General features: G+C 41.2%; 1 protein-coding gene across 1 annotated transcript in view; it reads right to left on the bottom strand.

Moving 5' to 3' along the window:
• The window catches only part of STAB1 (stabilin 1), a 90,288-nt gene that overhangs the window by 28,794 nt on the left and 34,707 nt on the right, over positions 1-26,787 (bottom strand). Inside the window, exons 24-42 of the mRNA XM_033140693.1 lie at positions 26,324-26,417; positions 24,548-24,706; positions 22,660-22,755; positions 21,726-21,821; positions 20,544-20,591; positions 19,742-19,872; positions 17,478-17,589; positions 15,412-15,489; positions 14,753-14,854; positions 13,612-13,719; positions 11,657-11,788; positions 11,071-11,199; positions 9,714-9,770; positions 8,381-8,476; positions 6,400-6,595; positions 5,537-5,632; positions 4,710-4,755; positions 3,672-3,751; positions 615-740 (exon numbers count right to left, since the gene is read on the bottom strand). Coding sequence (XP_032996584.1) covers positions 615-740; positions 3,672-3,751; positions 4,710-4,755; positions 5,537-5,632; positions 6,400-6,595; positions 8,381-8,476; positions 9,714-9,770; positions 11,071-11,199; positions 11,657-11,788; positions 13,612-13,719; positions 14,753-14,854; positions 15,412-15,489; positions 17,478-17,589; positions 19,742-19,872; positions 20,544-20,591; positions 21,726-21,821; positions 22,660-22,755; positions 24,548-24,706; positions 26,324-26,417 — 1,982 coding nt within the window. The remainder of the gene's footprint in view (positions 1-614; positions 741-3,671; positions 3,752-4,709; positions 4,756-5,536; positions 5,633-6,399; positions 6,596-8,380; positions 8,477-9,713; positions 9,771-11,070; positions 11,200-11,656; positions 11,789-13,611; positions 13,720-14,752; positions 14,855-15,411; positions 15,490-17,477; positions 17,590-19,741; positions 19,873-20,543; positions 20,592-21,725; positions 21,822-22,659; positions 22,756-24,547; positions 24,707-26,323; positions 26,418-26,787) is intronic.

The raw sequence follows: 26,787 nt of genomic DNA, 5'->3' as shown, positions 1-26,787 counted from the left end.
AAGCTGTCTACCAAGAGGAGAAGTGAGCAAGAGTGAACCAGTAGAAAAAAGTTACATTTTTGGTCTTAAGGACAACATTTTTGACCCACTCACTCTCACCTCCCAAATAAAGCCCTTTCCATGCTAAAAAGTAAACACAGCTCTGTGAAGGAAAGACAGAACCCCATAGGAAAGACCACCACCACAGCAGGCAATACACAATATTTAAATAGGCCCCAAACATGTCTTGGGCAAAAATTGGGATTTATTCAAATTGCAAGAAGCCCTATTGTCCTAGTAGCAGGTAGATGAGCACAGTTTTCATTTCCTAACAATCACAACTTTATTACTCTGCCTAGGTACGGAATAGTCAGATATTTTATGTAGAGAAGTGGTGGTTGAACCATGCATGAGATAATTAAGGCGGTGTGAGATGCCAGGTCTGCAAGGGAGATGGGGTGACTGTAAGTTCTCAAACTCATTTTAATGATACCATAAATATTTACTTGAGTTTTAAATGTCCCCAGTATGCTCCCTCATGCATCTACATATACACTGGCCTTTGCAGTTAGCATCTATTTTCAAAAGCAGGATTGCTCAGCAGTTCATGTGCTTCAAACAGCATGGATGCTCACCCCGGCATAGAGTCCCATCTCCAGCATAGCCTTCTTTACAAGAGCAAGTTCTTTGACCAGGCCCAACTTTTGTACAGTTGGCATGTGGGGAGCAGCCACCATTGCCCACTGCACAGGGATCCATTTCTGTGTTACAAAAGAAAAGAAATTAGGAACAGGGTTGTCCTTTCTCTCGCTTCCCTCTGCAGCCTCCTGAAAACCTGCAAGGGTGACCCTTGTGATCAGTATGGAATATATTGGTGGGGGGGGGGGGAGGTCAGATGGGGCAGGGAGTTGACAGAAATTTTCTCCTTATGTGAACAGATGATCAAGGCAGGATTGCAAGTCTGTTTTGCTCATGCTTCTTAACCAAACTGCCGAGGGAACATCAGAATCACTCAGAGAGGTGTACTATTTGCGTGGTCAGGCACATCGAGCCTGTTGCCTCCCCCCACAGACAGATTCATTGTGCAGTGTTCTTGGGTTGAAGCAGGCAACAACTTTACTGATTACAGATGTATGCTCAGGCATCGGGTGATTTCTCGCTCAGTCAGCCCGCCTGCTGACTGCTTCCCAAAGGGTTGAATCTGAGAAAGGGTTGCCCTGTGACTTACAACAAATAGGAACAACCCATCAGAATTGCTGCCTTGGGGAGTACTATGATCCTTAGCCCCATCTGGACTTATGGACAAAGCACTACCCCAGGATCCCTTTAACAGGATACCCCAATTCCAGCTCCAGCGGCAGTTAAGACATGGGGATCATTTATAGAGTTTAAATGCAGGGGGTGTATGGCTTTGCCTCCTCTTTCAAAGAAGGAAGAACATGCCTGCTTCTTTTCTGCCTCTCTGATTATGTGGCAGGCCCACTGTGCTCACACACACACACACACACACACACACACACAACCCAGCCAGTCAGAGAGTGAATAACTATCAGGATACAGGCACGGGTGATAACAAGCCACAACTGGCTTGCTGAGGTAAGTGGGGCTGGTATGGCATGGGGTCAAGATCCATTATCTCACAAGACTGCCAGTCTGAAGCCCAATACACCATCCAAGCACAGGGAATGCTTTGGGACTTGACCAGCATATAAGAACCTAGTGTGGTGCATGCCATGTAACTGGAATCTCACTGGTAACATGAGGTGAGTGGGGCCAGATCCAGTCTGCTCTAAGCTGAGGCTATAAAATAGATATCATCATGGTTTCATCTGGTTCTGGCTTCGTGGGTTTGATTAATATGACCAAAGAAGGTTGTTCAATTGCATTGCCAATTTGGATTAAATCACTATATACGTGGGGGGGGGCATGCAGATACTTAACAAAATTCTTGTTGAGGTAAAATGCAGGATTCATAACCTGCATCTGATCAGCTTCTGGGTGATTGCTTTGAAATACCTGCTTTGTAAGAGGTTCCGTGATCATCCATAAAAATAAGGATGTTTGATTAAATGAAAGTGGTTTTGTTCCTGATTGCAGATTTCAAAATGATTACTGTAGAGATTACTGTAGAGGAGCTATTTAAGCTGTTATACATCAAGATGGCATAATAATTTGATTAGCCTGGTAATAAGCACCTGAAGTGCTAGCTGTTTTCATAATCATGACAGAATGGGGGACAAAGCAGGGAGGGGTTAGGAGAGCACAGCTATTTTGCTGTAGCTTTACTTTTAATTTTTGTACTTTAGTTCTTATAGATTTCCCTTATCCTCTGCAATAACTTGAACATTTCTGTTTCTAGTTAAATTGCAACCAAATGAGTCTAAATGAAGAGTCAATATTAAATGATTGGTCAAAAGGTATCTTCAAGGGCCATAGGAAATGACTCTTTTAAAACCTGTCCCATAGGATTCTCAAGAAACAGAAAGCAGAATCACAGAGGTGGAGGGAATCTTAAAGGTCATGTAGTCCATTGCAGTCAATTGCCTCTCAACTTATGATCATCCAACCTCTGCTTAAAAACCTCTAGTGGTGGTGCATACACCAGCTTCTGCAGCAGTCCTTTCCACTGGCAGACAACTTCTATCATAGGAATGACTGGTTTAAACCCTTTTTCTTTTAATGTGAGCACTCCAGAGGAATAAATCTGCTCCATTATCTATGTGACAGCATTTCAGGTATTTGAAGATGGCTATTCCCTAAAGAAAGGGACGCGGGTGGTGCTGTGGTCTAAACCACAGAGCCTAGGGCTTGCCTATCAGAAGGCTGGCGGTTTGAATCCCCGCGACGGGGTGAGTTTCCATTGCTCAGTCCCTGCTCCTGCCAACCTAGCAGTTCGAAAGCACGTCAAAGTGCAAGTAGATATATAGGTACCGCTCCGGTGGGAAGGTAAACGGTGTTTCCATGTGTTGTTCTGGTTCGCCAGAAGCAGCTTAGTCATGCTGGCCACATGACCCGGAAGCTGTCCATTCTGAAGGAAATCAGCCCTGAGTGCTCACTGGAAGGACAGAGCCTGAAGCTGAGGCTCCAATGCTTTGAGAAGACTCCCTAGAAAAGATCCTGATGTTGGGAAAGATTGAGGGCATAAGGAGAAGGGGATGACAGAGGAAGAGGTGGTTGGACAGTGTTCTCGGAGCTATCAACATGAGTTTGACCAAACTGCGGGAGGCAGTGGAAGACAGGAGTGCCTGGCGTGCTCTGGTCCATGGGGTCACGAAGAGTCAGACACGACTAAACAACTAAACAACAACAACAACACTCCATCGCCACTAACTCATATTTTTTCCAGGCAAAACACACCCAACTCATTCAACTTTTCCTTACAGCCAGGCTTCTCACCAACTTTGCATCCTCTTCTGGAACGCATTCCAGTTTGTCAATATCCTTCTGAAGCTGCAGCTCAGAGCTGGACAGCAATGTTCAGAAAAGGTCATATGTTCTCTTCTACCCACAGAATTTTCATTTTTGAAAAGGTTGGGGCTGGCTCATATATGCATGTTCATCACTTGATAAATGAAAATTATTGTTTAAATCAAATACCCATATTCCGTTGCTTACTCAGTTCATTACCCAGACAGGATGGGTTATGATTTTACCATGTATGCAACATGATTGCAGACATTTGCCAGAAGTACCTGTGCAAGAGGTTCCGTTCCCATTGTATCCAGCAGAACACAAGCAAGTGGGCTGGGAAGTGGTAGAGTCATTGACACAACTGAAATGGAAGAGGGGAGCATTGAGAAGGTATGTATGAACCCAAATTCACCAACATATCATGTTCAAGGATGCTATTCTGTAGTAATGACCAGTCTAAAACTCCAGCATTATTGGATCTCTATAAACAGATAAACCGGTTGATCCTGGTTTCCTTTGCCCAAGTAAATGCAATTAAGAACTATGAGAGTGGCATTACATCATGCAGGGTTGAAAGAAGTTCAAGCAATACATGTTTCCTTTTCCTTGTGCAAAATAAATGGAAGTTTTGCATCTCAGTCTCCCATTGACATGTGCATCACAGGATCCCAGTTGATCATAAATGAAAGCCACTGCCAAAAGGCTAATGCCGACAAAAGATTTAGGTGGCAGTCCAATTTATTTCCATATCAAAATTACTTCTCCTTGATAGGTTACATCTTCAGCTCTACTGTTGTTGATAATACCCAATACAAAGCAACAGAATGGGTAAATGCCTATTTACCTATTCACACTTCATTTTCAGAAGAGGAATATGCATGTTGAAAAGACATTTGCATTTTAAATTAAACAATATATTGATGAGCAGAAGCCATCCTTTTATAATCTTTGCTTATGAAGGGTCTTCTCACATGCACAAACTAATTCCCCACTGCACAGGGTGACATTAAAGGATGGAGCAATTGAAAATGCAAAATGTTGAATTAAAACATCAGCTTCCAGTATTATTAATAATAATAATTATATTCATTAGTCATTTTTTAAAAAATGAACTCACAGTGACTTATAAACATTGAAAGCATATATAAAGAGAGAAAAAAACTACAACCTAAAATACAATAATATGCATAAAAGAGCAAATCCAGCTCAACCCCATCCCACTACAAAAAGTCTTGTCATAGTTCCATATTTCAAAAATTCATGTCCAGATACATGCATAGCATCACATGTTTTAAACTATGTCCTCCAATTGTACTCACTTCGCATGTTCATCACAAGTGCCATTACAGAAATCCCTTTTAACTTCTGCGAGAGGGAAAAAAAGGTTTTCACAATATTATTCTGCATTGCAGGGGATTGGACTAGATGACTCTTGGGGTCCCTCCCAACTCTACAATTCTATGATCCTATGACTCATCAAGTAATTGAAATCTGCCTAAGGACAATGACAGCAGGACCTTGAACCAGATCAGTCTTTGCAGCGATACTTTTTATGTTGTGATCTCAAGTCAGCAGCTTCTCTGTACTGCATCAGAAGCTGCTTCTGCAATGTGACTATTTGGGCAACAGAAGAAGCAGAGTTGCTGCTGAGGAAACAAAGTTAATTGCAGGGGTAAAAGAAAAGGAAAAGAATCTAAGTTATCATTGGAGTAATACCAAGGTTCCTGCTAGGTCTAAACTGGGCTATCCCAAATCTTGGACCATCCATAGTTTAATTATTGACCCGAGAAGAAGTGCTTGACCGTGTTTCAACAACTGTGCAGTGTTCATATTAGATGCTCCAGCAAATACTTAATTTATGTATTGTATTCATGTTCGGCACCTGTGGCACTCCAGATATACTTTTAAGTTTATCCTGTTTATTAAGTTTATCACCCAGAGTATCTCTATGTGTGCATAATCCTATGACTGTCTATCATTCCATTTCTATCTCTGCCAGTACGACATAATTTTTTGCTGTAACTCATCCTAACGTAACTGCTTTTTCTTAAACTGGTCCCACTTTTAAGATTTTGTTTTTTAATTCACTGAGTTCAGCAACATCATGACTGCATATCCACAAAGACAGAAGCTTTCATTTACTTACCTATGTCACAACTAACCCCTTTAAAGCCTGCCGCACAGGTGCAGCTTCCATCCCCCAGCAGTCCATCGTTGCATATCCCATGCGCGCAGTTGCATTCTGGGGATAAATATTAAGCTTCTATCAAGGATACATACAGAAGCCCACATTAAGGCATGCTGAGTTTTCCACAAATTCACAATCAGCTGTATGTGACTGTAACATTTTAAAATAAATGATATATCATCATTAAACATGAGTACAAAGCAAGTTATATGGAATATAAATACATATCCTTAATATACAATCTATATACAAAGTACATACATTATCAAACGGTTGATTATGAAGTTGTAAAACTGAGTGTGTATTAAAGTTCAACACCATTTTTTTATGCCAATAGCCAACCATGGGACTGCAGCCCACTGCAAATTTGGGATTCTGCTGTCTACAATCTATTAATTTTACTAATTCATCTATTAATCTGACTTTTATTTTTAAATAATTGTACTAATTAGCAAAACTTTTTCATCCACGCCCTCCATTTTTTATTTTTGCATTTTTCCTGCACTTTGCTATGATTCACTTTGAAGATAATTGGTTGAGGTTTTTTAATATACACACATGGAAAAGTTCTAACACCACAATTTTAGTATCAAAGGTTTAATCTTTTGATATACCCACTGGGTGCTCTCTCAGACAATAGACAAAAGTTAAATGTGACCGCACCTTCATATTTGTTAATGACCACATTGGACCCTAGGAACCAAATGCAGAACGTAACATATGAGTAATTCACAAAGAGCGCATTGAATAACGTTGTAAAATAATCTTCCCTCCCCGTCAATATCACAGAAGTTCCGCAAATCACTCTAGCCATGAATCACCTGATTTACAGCTGGCCCCATATCTTCCTGGCTGACACATTTCACAGGCAGTTCCATGGTAACCTTCATGGCATTGGCACTCGCCATTGCCATCAATGCCATCTTGGCACACTCCGTTTCCAGAACACCAATGGTCTGGTTTTCCCGGGCACATCTCACACATATGGCCATAGTAACCTGAACAGCAGACAGAGACCTCGGGAAACAAAACAAATAATAGTCAGACCCCTGATACTGGAGGAAATGTGAAACAACACATAGTCTACCAGTAAATATGATTTTTTTAAACTGCTTTTCGGTTGTTGTTGTTGTTGTGGTGGTGGTGGTGGTTTTTTTTGATGGCTTATATATTTATTTAGTGCTTGAGATGGTGCCATAATAGCATTACTATCAAGCAAGGCTCTGCTAGTGCTGCCTCCTGCTCCTGACGTCCACTCCACATTAATTCCAAACAGGAACCTGGCAGAAGGATTGATCCCAGCCAAGCATACTATTAATTTACGGTATGTGTGAACTGTAGAACTTTTAAAAATATTGTTTTATTGTATACTGATGTTTTAAATTCTTGTACATCACTTTTAAAAATTTCTAAATAATAATAATGTGAATAATAAGTTCTTGTAAATACAATACGCCGCTTAACATCTCTAATGTGGTGCTGACACGGTGGCATGTTTTTATGTAGATAAGAGGATGGAGTTTGTGTTCAGCATGGACAGCAGCATTACAGTCATATCATAGGACAGAGACCTCCCCTTCAAATATTTTGGATGGTATTGGGGGTTGACAGGTCAGGAAATAAAAATTTGATACTGTGCTTACAGAGAAATTTGTCAGCTGGGGATCTGTTGGGAGGGTGCTATAGCACTCAAGCCAGCTTGTGGGCTTTTCCAAGGCATATGATCAACTAGTAAAAGAACAGAATTCTGGGCTAGATGAGCTTTTAGCCTGACTCAGTAGAGCCTTTATGATGTTCTTATGCAGCATGAGGTCTTGCTGGAAGCCTGTAATGACAATGGCATTCCTGCAGTATCAGTGCACACCATATTTCAGACTGTATCAGACAACCACATGGCACGGAGGGGGAAATGTGAGGCTGGCTGGTTACACAGGTAAGTTGGCCCATATACACTAAGACAGGTCATGGCACATGGGTCAAATTCTGCCTCCACGCTGACTCTTTCCATGCCCTGTTGGTGATAGAAGGTTGTAAGGGGTGCACAATTGTTATTTTAATAATATTTATTTGCAACCTCTGGAGCAACGTACAACAATTAAAACTCTGTTCCTCATTAAACAATAACACCATCAAAACTGGCAACAAGAACATGTGGCCTTCTAGATGTTGCTGGGCTACAACTCCCAACATGTTTGAATATTGGCCATGTAACTTGTCCAACAACCCTGCCTTAAATCATCAAATGAAAAGTATCATATGGTCACCAAATATTAGCAGCCAGCATAAATAGCTTATGAAACATAAAGCCTAGACTAGATGATAAAACCACATATTAAAAAGTAACTGAATGTGCAATCATAACCTTGCCAACTCAGAAGTAAGTCCTACTGACTTCTGTGTGGCTCATTCCCAGATAAACAGGGTTAGGAATGCAGATTAAAACTTAAATTTGAGACACCCCTAACATGTTATTCTCTTGAAACTTGACTATGGAACTCAGGCTACACAAAGGAGCCAGCAATTTATCCAGCACAATTTTACATCTAATGTTTTAACTGTATCTGTAGTATTCTTTGTATAATTGTGCCAGGCCACTGCCTGGTCTTTAACTATGTGCTATGGCCATATGGCTAATGCAATAAATAAATTGATTGATTTGCTATAGAAGCTGGCTTTCACAGCTCTCATGCAAACACTTTTGTGCCAGCCATAATGAAATGAGTATGAATTCCATGTGTGGTGCAGGAAGAAACGATTCTCTATGTGGTCATCATGCATTTGCATACAGTAAAGCTTGCTTACTAAGGAAACTTTGATGCAGGTGAAATGACAGCCAACTGTTCTGCGGCCTTGAGACCTTAATACACAGTGAGGGAAACTCCCATTCGCTGGTGCTCCCTGTCAATTATAAAAAAGTCATTACCAATCATAAACAGATATTTATTCCAAGCAGACAACACTCAGCTTTAACCAGCAAATGTATTTAACTCTCATTCAGCTGCTTCAATATAAAAGTATTATTGGCCAAAGGGCTTTGCTCATGCAGAGAATCAAGGGTTAAGTTCATGTAAAAAGCTTAGAGCAGGGGTCGGCAAGGTTTACCTCGCCTGGGCCGGTTCACTCCAGCTGAGATGCCTCCATGGTCCGGATCACGCGCGTGCTTGTGATTTCCGGCATCTGCATCTGCGCAGACGCAATTTCCGGCGCCACGGAAGCGAGTCCCCACGCCGTACTGCGCTGGTTTAGCGCAGTGTGCGGGGACTTGCCAAGTGAGTGGCTCGGTTCAGGGGCGGCTCATGGGCCAGTTAAACAACCCCCGTGGGCCTTAGGTTGCCGACCCCTGGCTTAGAGAAATCCATTATAGGGAGGGATTCTTTTGACTCTTAAGGCATTTTAAAAAGACAAAAACAAATACTAGATGAACAAAGCATCTAGTTCCAATTATCTCTCTCTCTCTCTCTCTCTCTCTGTGTGTGTGTGTGTGTGTATCCAACTAAGTGCTAGTCAGAGTACACCCATTAAAATTAATGGGCCAAGTTAGTCATATTCATTTCAATGGGTCTACTCTGAGTAGGACTTAGTTGGATACAACCCTATCAATGAAGGTTAGGTGAAAAATGCTGCAAATGGGAACTGGGAGAATTTCAATTCAGTTTGCATTTAAAGACAAACCTTTCAAACTTGGAACTTTCTGAAACAATTCAAGAACTGCCACACAGCTATCCTTCATAGTTGACACTTATGCAAAGTTTGTCACACAGTTCTCCAACCAACTAATGTTTACAAAACTACACATATCAAGGGAATGTGTGTATAAAACAGGTACATTTCTGAAAGCAGTATACAAAAATACATTGTATAAAGTGAAACTGCTTGTAAAAATGAATATAAAAATACAGTATGCTTATTGGGAGAAATTTGCACTAAAATGTTGAATAATTTTCACAAGGATTGTTTTACAAAAAACTGCTGCAGAAATGTGGAGAAATTAATTTACATTTGGCTAAATTAGAAACTGAGAGGACTGATAGTAATATATCTTTCCATCTCTAGCAGCAGGGTAAAGGAGTAAGTAAGAAAATACCGTACATAAATTCTGTGAGGAAAAATATTCAAAATAAAAAGCATGACTTACAGCAAGCACTGATCCATTTGGGCACCTGATTTTTTTGTCACACTTCGCACATCTTGTCTAGGGTACAGAGGATTTTTTTTATAAAAAAAGGAGAGAAGTCAGTTGCATGTTCACAGCACGTTAACAATTATCAGTCCCAGCTACAGGGATGCAGAGCATACAAGGTAGAAGATGAAGTACACACTCAATTAACTGCCATTTCCCAAAAGCTAAGATGGCAGAGTATGTTCTTAATGGCTTTGCCGAAATTTTAAAAAATTAGGTGAAGCCCCATTATTCCTCCTAATATCCAGTGTTGCGGTCACAGGACTCTTCCATCCTGAAATGTCAATCCCTTTAAATGGCAACTTTTTTGTGTGACTTGTTTAAACAACCTATGGATCCCTATACTATGAGACTGTTGGTAACTGGAATCTAACTCTTCAATTTATATTATAACTACATGATTCTCTGGAACCTAACCCATAGACTTTTGGCAATGTGGCAAAACAATACCTCTAAAATAAATAAAAGCAATGGTTTTGGCACTCTTGGTTCTGCTCATTGGGCAGCAATGCCATGAAATAACACCTCATTTCATTAAGATCATTGACCAGCAGCCATCAGATATTTTGTCTCCTGATGTAAAAAGCTTGGGTCATACATGTCTATTCAGAAGGCTTACTCCTAGGGTAAGTGAGTATAGCATTGCTGTCTGAATTCCAAGACGCTGGAGCTTATGTAAAATATTGTCAGGCAATAATTATTACAAGTGAAGAAGTGGATGCAGCTGGGGATTTAGAGGCAGAAATGTTTCTGGATACCAGCTGCTAGAAACCACAGGAAGAGAGAGTGCTCTTGTGCTCAGGTTCTGCTTGTTGGTTTCCCAGAGGCATTTGGTCGGCCACTGTGAGACCCAGATGCTAGACTAGGTGGGCCATTGGACCAGCCTAGCAAACTGTTCCTATAGGTATAAAACCAAATTGATCATTTTAGCCTTGTCACCGGTATCAAATTTAGCTTTCCGTAAACATGCTAAACACAAGGAGTGACTGGCTATGGCTATGAGAATTCCCTGGAAGATACTTTCTCAGGCAAGCATTAAACATGTTCAGTCTTGAAAGGTGCAATATATATCAGAGTTCAAAAGGAACTGCCGATTCTCAGTAAAAGAGGGCAGCCTGCACAGGCAGTGCGCAGCTGTGCAGCAAATGCCCACCCCCCTCCCAGAGCCCCAAGTGAGCAGATATTCTCAATGAATGACCCAAACCAATTGGCAAAGAAACCTACCATGCTCAATTAATTAGTTCAGCAGTAACCATCACCAAACATGTGAATTTAGTACAAAACAAGAAATTACAGGTCTCTAACACTTTACCTTTTGTACTGTTGTGCTGTTGATACTACAACGGTTCTTTTGAACTCGCAGGACTTCAGAAACCCCAATCAACATCCCATTTGTTGTTTCAACAAACTGACCATTCAGGAGGACTTTGTTTACATATGCCTGCAGTAAGAAAGGACGACAAGTAATGAAATCTAGGAAAGCTCCAGAAAAGCAGAATGACTCCAACATTAATTTCTAATAGGACATAGAATGAATAGTTTATCATGTTGTCCTGCCAACATTATTAAGCCTTAGAAGAAAAAATCATTCCAGAGGCTAAAGTACAATTCAGTAGCCCATGTGATCTGATTGCAGGTACACAGCTAACAAAGGAGTCAGTCAGCTGCACTGATGAGCAGAGACCAATGTATTAATCACTGGTCTGCAATTCTTTCACAAAGGTCACTGAGAAAACTTTAGCAGGTAAAGTAAACTGTGCTGCTTGTGACCAAGTGGTTTTAGGGATGCAGCCACAGTCTACGAGCAACCCCATCATTTGAAAAATGTGACCGAATTAGTGGCTTCCTATAAAACCACACATTGTAGAATGGAAGCATAATTCACCTCTCATTCTCACCTGAGTAGTGTTTTTGTAAAACATCAGCCAGTATGAGAATCCTAGCATTGATGTTTTGTGAACTCCGCTTTTCAGGTCGGTGGCCAACAGTTTATCTCCAAGAACAACATGGTATTGTACAGTGTCCATGTCCTAGAAACCAAGGTGTACAGGAAACAAAATATTTGGTCATTTTCAATAAATGAACAAAAGCAGCGAGATAACAGCTGGAGATAAGTTAAAAAAAGAAGAAGCACATGTCATTGTGGTAATCAGTGATTCTGTTTGATAACCAGGCCTGTATCTAGTAATGAATCTTTCACCGTTGCTTTGCTCCATCAAATATTTTACCTGGGCATTTTATTTAATTAAAATGTTAATGTAGAGGAATCTACATTTCTCAGCTCAGTCACCCTCTTCACAACCTTAGAAGTAAGTAATTATTCTTATTACATAAGTTGTGGAACACTGGCAGAAACACAGCCCTTTGCCAAATCCATTCTGTGAATTTGGTGGGATTTAAAGCCAGATTCCTTACCAAACAATGGAGCATACTGAGGTTCATAGAATACTTGTATACTGAAGGAGAATGCTAAAGCTATTCCCAACCAATAAGTAAATGGGCAATGTTTTACAAGTGACTGGTTATTAGTGAGATATTAATTTAGATGATTATATAAATAACTCTAAATAATTTCAACCTTCTGTTTGATTAATTGCATCATTACCTCTATCTTGCTATATAATATATTATTATTATTATTATTATTATTATTATTATTATTATTATTATTATTATTTATCTTGCCTTAGATGTTTGAATGAAGTAGAGGTGCCTCACAGGCTTCGGAATTTCTAAATGGAAGACAAGAGTTATGCTAACCTGTGTATGAATGGCTTCAAATAATAATAATAATAATAATAATAATAATAATAATAATAAAATTTTATTTATACCCTGCCCTTCCCAATCAAAACTGGGCTCAGGGCGGCTAACAACAAACATAAAAACATTGATTTAAAATACTTTTAAAAACAGCTTAAAAACAGCATAAATACAACATAAATGTGGCATCACCAGGGCTAACTGGCCAGATTAGTCCTGCTAGTGCCAGCAAGGAGACCAGGGAAGAAAATTAATGTGGGGTCTCAGTAAGGGTTTATTCATAGAAAAAGGGGAAGGGAAAAGGAAAGAAGGATCAGACTAAGTTGAAGGCCAGGCGGAATAGCTCTGTCTTACAGGCCCTGCGGGAGGAGATCAACTCCTGCAGGGCCCTAGTCTCATGGGACAGAGCATTCCACCAGGTCGGAGCCATCACTGAAAAGGCCCTGGCCCTGGTGGAGGGTAATCTGGCTTCTTTAAGGCCCCAGACCCTTAAGCTATTATTATTCGTGGACCTTAGGGTCCTCTGCAGGACATACCAGGAGAGGCAGTCCCGTAAGTATGAGGGTCCTAGGCTGCATAGGGCTTTAAAGGTCAAAACCAGCACCTTAAACCTGACTCAGTACTCCTCCGGGAGCCAGTGCAGCTGGTAAAGCACTGGGTGAATATGCTCCCACGACAAGGACCTCGCTGCAGCATTCTGCACCCGCTGGAGTTTCTGGGTCAGTTTCAAGGGCAGCCCATGTAGAGCGAGTTACAGTAGTCAAGCCTGGAGGTGACCGCCGCATTGACACGTGAATTTTTCACCTGCTCTGGAAAGTGTTACCAAATTGGAGCCATTTAGCATGCATGCAGTAGGAAGTTCATGTGTAAAGAACATGAGATACACTATGCCTTCCATTTAGAAATTTTGCAATGCATGAATCAGCCTTTACTCATTCATTCAAAGCATGACTTCACAAGGTAGTATACAAAATCTGATTCAGTGATGATGTGGCATTGCCCCCAAAGAATAAGTGCAGAGACTTGTAAAAATAAGTAAATGCATGCATGCATGCATACATACATACATACATACATACATAGTTCTTACCAGCTGTGTAATATTAGCATCTTGGCAATACTTCTCAATTGAACTATTTCCTGGGACAAAAATAGTGTATTTTTCAGATGACTCAATCTCTGCAATCAGATGGTAGTGCTGAAAATTTCAGAAGAATACAATTAACAAGCCAATGTGGTCAGCAAAGATTATAGAGTAAGCAAAAGAAAACGTAGGGGGGAAACCAAACAACTCTGCCAATTAAATGTTCAGATACATTTAGGAGAGTTTCAAGGTAAGATGATTTAAAGAAAGAAAGGCATGCTCTCTATTTTTAATAGGGCAAGACAGGCATAGGGAACCTTCGGCTCTCCAGATGTTTTGGCCTACAACTCCCATGATCCCTAGCTAACAGGACCAGTGGTCAGGGATGATGGGAATTGTAGTCCGAAACATCTGGAGAGCCGAAGGTTCCCTATGCCTGGGGCAAGACAACACACTGTGCTTATTGTGCAACGTACAAGTAAATCCTAGATTTTCTTTGATTAACTCCAGGCATGGGGTGTCAGTCTTAGTACTGTGGCAAACAATGAGAGGAGGTTTATCCCTTTCCTCATCAGTCTCTGGACAAATTTTGGGGCTGCTGCATGGCTATGGGTTAGAAAAAAAAATCCCATTGGTACAACGAGTTCTGCATTTCACAACAGTTTTCCACTGTTCCCTTACATAGATTATACATCAGTAGTTAATCTGATGCCCTCCTAAAGTTGTGGACTACAACTCCCATCATCCCTGACCATTGGCCATGCTGATTGGGGCTGCTGGGAGTTGTAGACCGTAACATCTGTAGGTCCCCATGTCAGCTCCCCCATTATAAACATTCATGTTTTGAAGATGAGCAGGGGAAAAAGGAAACATTTTTCTAGTGTTTCATCAGATGCCCTTGGCAGTGACAGGATTACAACACTACAGTATTAGCAATCACTTTCTGGGTTTATCAAAATGTACTCCCTTTGTTTCCTGTTATTTCCCCCCACCACCACCAAGACAATATGGGATTGTTTTAGAACTGGTCTTCCTCCATACACCAACAGAAGACACTTCCTGTATCTAGGCAGAATAGTACAACAATTAATGGGTTCAAATTACTTTTGAAAGATGCATTTAAATGCAACGCAGCTGACGTACTCACCTCTAGCAGCTCTTTGAATCTACTGAAGGAGGGTGTCGCATTAAGTTGCTGCAGCAGACCTGGGGCTCTTGGAGGGATGTCATCCAAGGTGGGAAACAAAACCTGAGCAGAGGAAGATGTGAAAACAAAATGAGACTCAGTGGTGTAGTGCAGCACAAATATAAGGAGAGTGCAGCTCTGGAAGTTTTTCCACAGCAAAAACTGTAGTATACTTCTCTTTTGTGTGCGGGGGGGCGGGGGCAGGTTGAAGGACAGGTTTTCCCTGGGGCACGATCCCATTGTTAGGTAGGCTAGGCTCAGAGATTACTAGCTCCAGGTCACCCAGTTAACTTCATGGCTGATCAGCAATGTGAGACCAGCTGTCCCCAGTCAAAATCAAATGTGTTAATTGCCACACCAGTTTTCTGCCACCTCTTTAATAGGTATTATATGCTCGTTGGAAATGTTTGCTAAGTGCGTGGATTAATCTAAGGAGAAAGATCAACCTTTAGAAGTCAATAAATAAACTCTGCAGTTTGGTTGCTATCTACCTGGTGAAACAGCTCTAGATAATCTTAGTATCGCTATGGCTTTGGGGCTAATACATTTCTGTTCAGACCTTATAAATCCTCTTAACCAGAAATAGAAAGAAACATGTCCAATGCAATCTGTCAATGTACCTTGTTGATGATATAAATAGTGCTGTTAATAGCAGGGATGTCACCCAAAATAATACTTGCATTCTGAATTGTTATGGCCTGGAAAGCAAACAGAATCAAACTTCATAAATTTGCATTAGGCTGCCAAGAATTAATGGATAATGCATATTTACACAAAAGTGCTGCATCAGACACACACCTTAAATTTCATATCATTTGTCTTGGAACACTCTCGTTCTGTTCACAAAATCTATTCACTACCAGTACTGATGTTCTCTAACCATGGGATTTTATCCTTAGTTTCTGTGGGACCTCCTATCGCCTTTTAAAAAATACACAGAGAACTACCCCCCAAACACACACACCACAGTCAATCTCCCAGTCTGTTTCCCAGTAGCAGAGGCTCACTTATTCTGCTTACCAATAACCCAGCTGCATACACACTATACATTTAAAGTACACTGAAAGCACATTATAATCTGTGTAATCCTGGGAACTGAACAACATGTCCCACAGCCTAAACACACTACAATTCCAAGAAAGTAATGTGCTTTCAGTGCATGGTGTGTCTGCAGCCATTCATGAAATATGTCCATATGTAGAACTTTACCAGCAGTCTCAAGCCCACAGTTGACTACAGGGTAGCCACTCCTCCTCTAGACCAGAGACCTCAGTGTGTGGATTAGCCATACCTTGATGACTTCATCAAACCCTGGTCTTGTGCATGCACTCAAAAGCTCATACCAATAACAAACTTAGTTGGTCTCTAAGATGCTACCGGAAGGAAATTTTTATATTTTGTTTCGACTACGGCAGACCAACACGGATACCTACCTGTATTTAGATATTCTATCTGCTCAAAAGCATGAACAAAGGATGGCCTCACACAGCCATTGCATTGCGATCTTTTGGGGTAAGGGTTCTCAACCACTACTGTGTGGGATTCAACGGAGCTGTGCCATTAGAAATGGGTCTCAACTTAAAATGAACTTCATGTGGCGTAGAAAATAGATATAGATATTTCACCCATGTGGGGTAATTAATAATAGACTTGGATGGATCCCTAGATCCAGGGCTTTTTTTTAGCTAGAACTCGCCAGAACTCAGTTCCAGTACCTATCAGGTGGGCACCATTATAAGCTAACAAGGGAGGTGTTCATCGTGAGTTCTGACACGTTTTCTAGAAAAATAGCACTACCTAGATCCAAATACACCATCCAGTTAGAGAGTCCCAGCAGAGTTTAAAAGTCACAAACTGTGTAACCTCGGCAAAGTGTTAGGAATATAGGCTGTCAGACCTTTTTAATATCCAGTTTAATCCACTTACAGTACTTCTCCGTTTCTACCCCCTCACAATGAATAAGCCACAGCGTAAATGCTTTACTTACAAAGCATTGTAAGTAAAGCTTAAATGCTTTACTTACAAATGCCAAAGGTCAGATTCATGTGTTACTCCATGCAGCAGCAAGAAGAACACAGGTAGAAAATTCTTTGGTTACAAAATACAGAAAAATAATTTTGAGCATGCAATCTGGGCTTGCAGCAGTCAAGCCCAAACATGTTGCCTGGTCAGTTTCACGTGGTGGAAGAGAGTGAACAAAGGAAGCTTCATTTCCTTCTTCACTGGAGGTGATGGGGGTGACCTAACTGAGTCTAGGAATACAGTTCTGTGGTCTTAACCCCTTCATGCATTAACTAGTCCTATGCTTGCTAATTATATTTGACTGCAATTTCCCACACTTTGTGGAACTAAACCTACAGTTTTAACTTTTGATTGTCACCCACATGACTAACCATGATTTCGACTGTAGGTCTAAATTCAGTACACCCATTCCAGTCTGGATTCCAACTGGACTTTGAGAATGAGTTGGCCATGGTTTCTCTGACTGATGGCCTTTACTGAGAGAGAGAGAGAGAGAGAGAGAGAGAGAGAGAGAGAAATAACAGGAGTGTGATACTTTTATTCTTTATTCTTGCTCAGTCTCTTCATTGTCTAACCCTCATGTAAAAATATCTGAGGGCCAATCTGTAGGGTACGTTATATAAATATGTTAAAAATGTTAAAATTACTTTTAAAAATCTCTTACCCCACTGCTGTTGTTAATTTTCCACCTGATCCGTGGGCTGAGGGTGGGCAGCTCCTGGCCCACGTATTTCTTGAGTAGCTCAGTTGTGAAAGAACCCAGAAGGAAGTGGCCCCTGCAATTGGGTAAGGAAAGAGCATTCAGAATATTATTTCCTAGGGAGTTAATGGCCAGAAGAAACCTTTCAGTTCAACTAGGTTGCATTTCCCTGTATTTTCCAGTTATTTTGTACCAGCATCCTCTAAATATTTCAACAGCACTGAGAGCGTTCTTAGCGGTAAGTGAGGCTCTGGGTATTCTTGTACTAAGAGCACTATACAGTAATCGTGTGCTGTATGCGGGAGGTCGACATCCTTTAATCAATGGGCCAAACCTGATCCATCAGGGATTCCAACTTGTCCCACAAGGTTATTTCCCCTAAATCACACTTGCCCATCAAATTTGACCCACCAAGATTGGATATTCTTTGCAAATATGGGTATTGTTTTGTCTTTTTTTTTAAAAAGCAGTGTGTACACTTTTATTATCATCATCACTGAAGTTGTTCAACGTGTATGCCTACCAAGGTCCTCCCCTACAGCTGTACAAGGGATGCGGGTGGTGCTGTGGTCTAAACCACTGAGCTTCTTGGACTTGCCAATCAGAAGGTCGGCGGTTCGAATCCCTGCGATAGAGTAAGTGCCCGTTGCTCTGTCCCAGCTTCTGCCAACCTAGCAGTCCGAAAGCATGCCAGTACAAGTAGATAAAAAGGTACTGCTGTGGCGGGAAGGTAAACGGCATTTCCATGTGCTCTAGTTTCTGTCATGGTGCTTCCGTTGCGCCAGAAGCAGTTTAGTCATGCTGACCACATGACCCGGAAAACTATCTGTAGACAAACACCAGTTCCTTTGGCCTGAAAGCGAGATGAGTACCACAACGCCATAGTCACCTTTGACTGGACTTAACTGTCCAGGGGTCCTTTACCTTTACCTTACAGCTGTGCTGCCTGTCTTTGCTTCTTTGATTTTCTGGACCTCATGGTGGATGTGCACAGAGAGAGAAAAGTGGGTGGGCTGCTAAATGCCATAAACTCACTCAACTCACTTATGAAATGTGCACACACACATACCATTATATGCAATGCCTGGGCAGCAATGAGACAGAAGCAGGAAAAGGCAGCTCTATAATTTTTTTTAGCTCTGCTTGGTGATGTCCAAAAAGATCACTTGTGAATCACAGCTCTGGTTTCAGTTACAGGTGGGTAGCCGTGTTGGTCTGCCATAGTCAAAACAAAATCGAAAATTCTTTCTAGTAGCACCTTAGAGACCAACTGAGTTTGTTCCTGGTATGAGCTTTCGTGTGCATGCACACTTCTTCAGATACACTGAAACAGAAGTCACCAGATCCTTAAATATAGTGGGGGAGTGGGGAGGGGTATTACTCAGAAGGGTGGTGGGAATGGGTGATCTCCCAGGACATTCTATAAAAGATCTCAAAGTAGCTGTCTTAATACAAAGAAATTTCAGAAATAGACTGGAAAGAGAAGTGGCTGAATTGCAACTAATCACCAAACTTAAAACCATGGAGAAACCTGGTTTGAACAAAGACATTGGATTCTTATCTCATTATACATAACAAAGCCATCTTTAGCCATCTCACCCCTTGCCTTTCCCTGCAAGACTAATTGCAGCCGTTTAGAGTCGTCAACAGGTTTTCCACACTTATCAGCCTATCACCCATTCCCACCACCCTTCTGAGTAATACCCCTCCCCACTCCCCCACTATATTTAAGGATCTGGTGACTTCTGTTTCAGTGTATCTGAAGAAGTGTGCATGCACACGAAAGCTCATACCAGGAACAAACTCAGTTGGTCTCTAAGGTGCTACTAGAAAGAATTTTCGATTTTGTTTTAGCTCTGGTTTCCTCCATTAGCTAAAACCCTGCAAGTTGGTGACTATCAACCAGGCTACCTCATTTCACAAAAATTACTGGTGAGGGGCAGAGTTCATGTTTTGACTTATATCTTTTGATGTAGAGCACACAAAAACTTACTTTTTTTTCCTTAAAGGAACATAGAAGTCCTGAGCCCCTGCTGACCTTGACCCCCCACCCAAAATCCAACCCTTTCTATCAGCCCTGGTTCTGTAGCTCTTGGAACAATCATTAACTATATTGCATCTCCATGCCCCTGCTTGTGGTATTTTCTGAGCATCTTAGATCAAGAGAATAGTCATATATAGTCACACCAAACCAATTTAGGTAAGTAAGCCCAAAGGGTCAATGGTACCTGACAAGTAATAATAGCATGTCTGGCTGTAGCCAGAAATCTTTTTCATCTTTGCTCAGGTTTTGGATGGCTTCTTTCACTGGTACCAGAACAGTCAAGTTGGCTCCTTCAGGGATGCTGAAGAGGGATTTCTTTTGTCCAAAGCAAAAACAAAAGCAAAAACAAAACAGAAACATGTATTATTGCTTTGTTAGCCTCCTTTGCCAATTTGAATGAAAAGATAGGGAAGAGATTATTTATTATCCATATTGCCATCTCCCAATGAATTGATTCAACTTAACCAAGGGTGGACACTTCCCAGAGCCACTAAAGCTATATTTAATGCAACATCTTTAGCTATTTTAATGAAACTGTGCATATTCCAATAAGCAGGCCTCAAAGCGGTAGTAGTATCTTGTCTGCCTGACAACATGATCTTTATATTCATCAGCAGAGGAGGGCAAAACTACAAAGCTCTATCCTCTTCTTTACGGAAATCGGTTTTGTAATAGTATGGATCAAAAAGTATGAACACAGGAGTCCAGGGCAGTGCCTATCCATAAGACTGTCCTGTCCTCATTAATGTATGTTGGCTGATTGACTACTCATCAGAAAAGTATGTTAAATGAAACACAGAGGATGCCCAGATCATTTTCAAGTATCTAAATGTTTGGATGCCCCAAGCATATTTCCTAATTATATGGCACATGCACTGAGTCTTAGCCAGAAATAAACACCCAGTTTCTCAGTAGTTTTAGGTTGTTATACAATTTCTCTCCCACCAGCAAACAAACTTAATTACTTTGAACAGTAAATGTCTTACCTTAATCCACCCATAGAAGTCAGAAAAGTAGTAATTCCTTACCAACTCCTTCAAAAAGAGAAGACATCAGATTTTTTAAAATAAAACAAATAAACAAAGAAGTGCAGCACTGAGTAGGCACATGAAAAGGTATACAGATAAAAGGTGGATGTTAAACTCAGGTGTGAACCTTGATAAAGTGACAGGCCAAAAATGAATACAGATTAATTTTGCCTATTGAATTTAGAACCCTGGTCCCTCAAGTCAAGGTTCCAATATCCTGATGTAAATAGGAACCAGCCAGGTGCCTCTGAAAAGCTTACAAACTAGATGTCAGGAAGGCACAGGAGCAGCAGTTCAAGTTTCCTCCTGTCACTTTCTTCTCCTATCTCCCTTGAATGAAAGCACAGGTGAGCTGGGAGAGGAACAGAAGCAGGAGTAGAGCATTAATAATCAGATGCCCATAGTGGTTACATAAAGGGCAAGGTGTGGGAGCATTAGAGGAAGGGTGCCCAGAAATTTATGAATGGAAGGGAACAGACTCTGGAAGAGGCTAGAAAACAAGGCACAAGGAATGTAGGAAGAAAACTAAACTGGCTGTAAGTAGAAGCAAAGAGGAAAGATATTAATTCTGGAGGTAAAGTCCAACACGAATTAAAACCATCCAGAATTTAAAAGCTGCAGAAATAAAAATGATGAGTTTGGGAATTGGCCTCCTCCTCTTCTCCCCTCATCTCAATGTCCTCCTTCTCCCGTTTCAACTCTATCATGCCCACAAGACGGCCATTTTAAGCTCCCTCACAAAAACATATTTGCTACGGTTCCTGGGTTACAGTGGGAAATGTGGCGAGAGCAGTTAGTAGATTGTCTTTGATGGGAAAGGTATTGGTAGAATGCTATTTTTCCGTACAGCAACACTTGATAAATTGTCTGTCTACTTTTCATTTTTTACTTGTGGGTATTACAACAACACCAGAACAGAAGATTTGAGAACAGCTGCTCAGCTGTTCATGACTCTATGAAGCAGTACTCCAGGATTTCAGAGAGGGTTATTCCCACCCTAACCTGGAGAGGATAGGAATTGAATCTGGGACCTTCTGTTTACAAAGCACGTGCTCTGTCACTGAGCTAGATGGCCCTTACCATGTATGAATTCACTTTGCTTTCTCACGTCTTAGGATAGAATAGAATGTGCATTTTTACCTTCATTATATTTCCATAACATAGAACTCCATCTCCCATGTATCCATCAGAGCAACGGCAAGCCTTCTCTCCAGTACTAAGAGACTGGCATGTAGCCTATTGGGTTTTTAAAAAGCAACAAAGCAAAACAACTCTCAGCAGGATAATTCTCTAATAAAGGAAACATGGTTCAGTGTTGTCCACACAGGAAGCTTGTGGTTAAGCAATGACATAAACCCTGGTCTCCTGTGACACAGGCTAGGGCTTTTGCTGCAATAAACATTTTCCATCTTCAGTGATCATGTGTTGGAGAAGCTTATTTTCTCTGTACACAAGCTAAATTGCCTGACAATAAAAATACATACGATGTGCAAAGTATCTATTCCCAGCAGACATTGCACACTTAGCACAATCCATGAACCCCCACATATTCATGTGATGATGATACACCTGAGACAGTTTTATGAGCAGCCCTCTTGGTTCCATCAATTAAAAACTAAGGGCCAGCCATTCATTTAGATGAAGGACCAAAATATCATGAAAGTGTTAAGTTGGTTCAGAATCTGGATTCCGCTCAGCACAAACAAGCATTCACCTTACAGATGGGAGGACAACCTCAGTGCTTTTCTCCATTACTTTTGTTATTGCAAAAAGTCACATTTGGGGGGGGGGGGTGGAAACTATCTGCTGTTTGAAAGCATAAATAAATAAATAAATAAACAAATAGTTGTTTGTTGTTGTTGTTGTTGTTGTTGTTATATTGATTTTAAAAGCTTTAAAACCTGATTTGGCCAGAAGCAGCTCTGGGACAAAGTAAAAGTGTGTGCATAAAAATCAGAAGCCTTTCTCAAACTACCATCACCTCTCATAAGCTACTGTTTGCTCCCATCTAGTACCCATCCTCAAAAAGCAGTTTTCACAAAGCAGCATTTCTTGGACTTTTCCAGTTTCTTACCAGTTCATGGCAGCCACCATTGTCCACAGAGCAAGGAGCAACAGGTTCACAGCTGTAACCATCGCCATTGTAATTTCTCTTGCATATACAACTGCTCTGAAAGTAGAAACAACAAGAACCGTGGTTATCAATTGTTACTAAAATTGCTTCTCCAGAACACTGCTTTTTCTTTTTCTTTTTAAAAATGTCCCTTTTTAAAAGTCTCATCAAAAACTCCTTGAAATATAGAAACAAAAACTGAATGCTGCTATGGGAATATTTGGCTAGTGCTACACTGAACAAAACAATGTTGAACAAAATGTACACTGAGGTTGTTAAGTTCAGTGCACTTGCGTACAATTGTTCTTCGTTGGGTGATTGTAGTACAGATACTGCTAGATACACAGAACCAGAAACATCCTGGAATTTCAGGATGAATGAATCCCGCCTGTGAAAGCCCTGCACAAGGACTGGATTGCAGCAGTATCAAACAACCATCTTTTGGAGAAAGAGAACAACAAAGACAATGGGAAAGAAAGAGAGGAGGAGGAAGAAGAAGAAGAAGAAGAAGAAGAAGAAGAAGAAGAAGAAGAGGAGGAGGAGGAGGAGGAGGAGGAGGAGGAGGAGGAGGAGGAGGAGTTTGGATTTGATATCCCGCTTTTCACTACCCGAAGGAGTCTCAAAGCGGCTAACATTCTCCTTTCCCTTCCTCCCCCACAGCAAACACTCTGTGAGGTGAGTGGGGTTGAGAGACTTCAAAGAAGTGTGACTAGCCCAAGGTCACCCAGCAGCTGCATGTGGAGGAGTGGAGACACGGACCCGGTTCCCCAGATTACGAGTCTACCGCTCTTAAACACTACACCAATATTTAAATAGACTACAAGATAAAAAGTGAGAAATGGGACCCAAATATTGCAGGCTGTGGTTATTATTGTTATCATAACTTTTATTACCCTCCCTTCACCAGCAGGTGCCAGGGCAGGTTACAATAATATAAATTTCAGAAATTAAAAACAGTTAAAACAGATTACAGTCAGAGGCTGGGCCCACAGTTGCAAAGTTTGTAGACTGGTTTACATACAATCAAACATATGTTATCTAGGATCACACAAAATGCCCAACTTCCAGATTGACTGGACACCATATAATATATTATGGTTGTCCTAGGGCAAAAGTGATAGCTGTCCATAGAAAACAGATTTTAGCATAGCTGTGAGTAGGCTGGAGCATATTGGCTACCAAAAGGGAAATAAAGGATAATGATAGCAGCGAAGTCAATTTGTTCTAAGTCAGGTCTTGCTTCATGTGTATTTTTCTTTTTCAGATTTTAAATGGTTAAACATGCAATGTGGCTACATACAAATCAATGGAACACAAGTCCGCTCACCTCTCTTGGTGTAGCGGCATTGCTGGATGGCAGAGGCTTCACTGGGGCCCTGAAGGTGGAATTCATATGGCAGTGCCCTTCCTGATAGATCTTAGCCTGCATTCTACATTGGTGAATGGGGATGCAGGCTGGGACATGGGCCATGCCAGGGGTGGAGCCAATGGAGACAATGGTGGGCTTCCCTCGGATCAGCCCCTGGCGGTTGGGCATTGGGCCAATCCCTTGTTTTGGACGGAGGGGAGGTTGTAGTCCCCGCCTGCCCTCTAAACACTGGGGTATCCTGTTAAAGGGGGGGGGAGTGGCCATGTCCGCGTACCCAGGGGTCCAGGGCCAAAGGCACTCCCCCAGACAGTGGTCCCTGCAGGGGTCACACTAGGCCAGAAGCACAGTCCCAAGAGCCTCTTAAATGTGTGATTATACACCATGTTAAGGTATGAAGGGCACTTATGTCATCTTCACAGTAAAATGTACCAAGTATCCACCAATATTTTTCAGCAAGACAGCAAAGGATGCCAACTACACCTGTCCAGGCCCAATATTGATGCAGTGAGCATTGACGTGGCAGCCTCCTCTGGTTTCCATTGCACAGTTGTCTACAGCAATACAGTCCTTTCCATCCCCAGTCCAGCCCTCGTTACATTGGCAGGTTGCTGTTCCAGGGCCTGCACTGGTACACATGGCCTGATCAGAAATAGGAAAAGAGCAAATAAAGAAGGGATTACAATCATGCCTAGCAAAACAGAACAAGGGAAGGACATTTTCCCATCCAAGTAATTTTTTTAATTTTCCAAATTGCTTAGAAAGCCTTGATACAAATAGAACTGCTTTGTTGCAAATCACTGCCTCAGCTTAGAGAGAAATGGCTTTGAAGTGTTGAGCAATTAGCTGCCCAACTTAGGTCCAAACTACATGAGGTATTGGGCATTTCGTCAGCCCCCTTTTGCTGGTAACAGAGCAGCAAGGAAGGCTGGGGGTTGGATTCAGATTGAACTGTGCTGTGGTGCTGGGGGGAAGAGGTTCTGACATTCCCCCCATGTGACAAGCCTTGATCCAAATTGACTTCCTAAAGCTGCTATTAGCTGTGGAGCAGAAAATAGACAGGGAAAATATGAGAGTGCCCTATTCCATCAAAAAGGAGCTCTGGTTCCTGACCTGTCTCCATTCTTGGCCGTTGTCAAGAAACTCATCAACTTTAAGATGTCGAAAAAGAAAACTCTGCATCATGAGATATGCATTCCCTGTTTATGCTTTCAAAGAAATTTCAATTTTCCTTTGACTATCAAAATTAAAGGGTGGTTTTTTTGGGGGGGGGGTATATCCAAAAACTGAAGTAGGACAGCACAGAACTTTCTTGAAAAGATTGGCTTCAGCTTGTCCAAGGTTTGTGGTAATTGCTTTTGTCTCACTTCAAAGCTGTCACACTAAATTCACATCTAGTCTCTTCTTGCAGACCTTACCCACACTAGAGATTATTATCAATAACAAACAACAACAACAACAACAACAACAACAACAACACCACACTTCAGTAGCCTCCTTCTGTATGCATCCTTCAGCAGTAGTATGCAAAAATGCTCTAGAAGTAACAGAAATAGAACCAAGCTACCCATAAAGATCAGTTATGTTTAACTTTTCCCTGCCATTTTTATTTCTACAAAAAGCAGTCACAGGAAGCTGTTAGAACAGGCTGCTGTTCAACCCTTTCTTGGGCTGTTTTTCTTCCCAAAATTGCTCCCTGCAAAAGAGCAAAAGATACGGGGCCTTGGATATTTTCCATTGCAGGGCAAAAAGTATGGTGAGGGATGCAGTTTCTAACAGGAAAATAACCAAATGAGAAATGGTTTGGCTCCTCTCCCCATCTACTCAACCAATCACTACCAGTATTTTGTTCAGGTTTTCTGTTAAAAGAAAAAGTCGAAGCAAATGGGAATGAAATATTGTTTACCCCTTTGGTCCACACTAAAAATATTGCAACATACATACATACATATATATATATATACTTACTCAGTTTCCTAAAACTTGTACATTTAAAAATAAGATGAACACACATAAGATTTTCAAAACATTATGAACAAGTCATTAATGTACATGCCATGACTCTAAGGATAGCATCATTTTAATCTTACTACTTCATTGATAGCCAGTTTGAATGAAAGCCAGAAAAACCCCTGATCCTTGGCTCCAGCCGCTAGTGATTTATTCTAAAGTATCTTTCTCGGGACACATTCTTCGGAAGAAGCAGGCTAAAGATGAACAAAAATTAGACAATCTGTACCAAAAGCTTTACCAACGTACGTTTTCTGAACATCCTCCCCGTTCTGGCTTGCTGCAGACATCAATAGGCTCACATGAAAACCCATCCCCTTCATATCCATCAAGGCAGACACACCTTGGAAATAAGCAAAGGCAACTGTTAAATCACAAAGCAGGAATGTCTATTGACATCTTGTCATTCAATTTAAGCAAATACTGTTCAGAGGAATGGTTGCAAACATCTACATTCCTGTGTACTGTACTTACGGTAGGAAACAAACTCTAAGTCCTGATCGTTTAAAAATACCTCTTTTCTCCTCTTTCCCTATACCAGGTCTCTCCATGGTTTTAAGTTTGGTACTAAGATGCAATTCAGCAACTTCTCTTTCCAGTCTATTTCTGAAATTCCTTTGTAATAAGACAGCTACTTTGAGATATTGTATAGAATGTCCTGGGAGATTGAAGTGTTCTCCTACTGGTTTCTCTGTCTTGTGATTCCTGATGTC

Source organism: Lacerta agilis, chromosome 2 (genome assembly GCF_009819535.1).
Source record: "Lacerta agilis isolate rLacAgi1 chromosome 2, rLacAgi1.pri, whole genome shotgun sequence".
NCBI lineage: Eukaryota > Metazoa > Chordata > Lepidosauria > Squamata > Lacertidae > Lacerta > Lacerta agilis.
The sequence above is the reverse complement of the archived record's forward strand: the minus strand, read 5'-3'. Positions and strand labels throughout refer to the sequence as shown.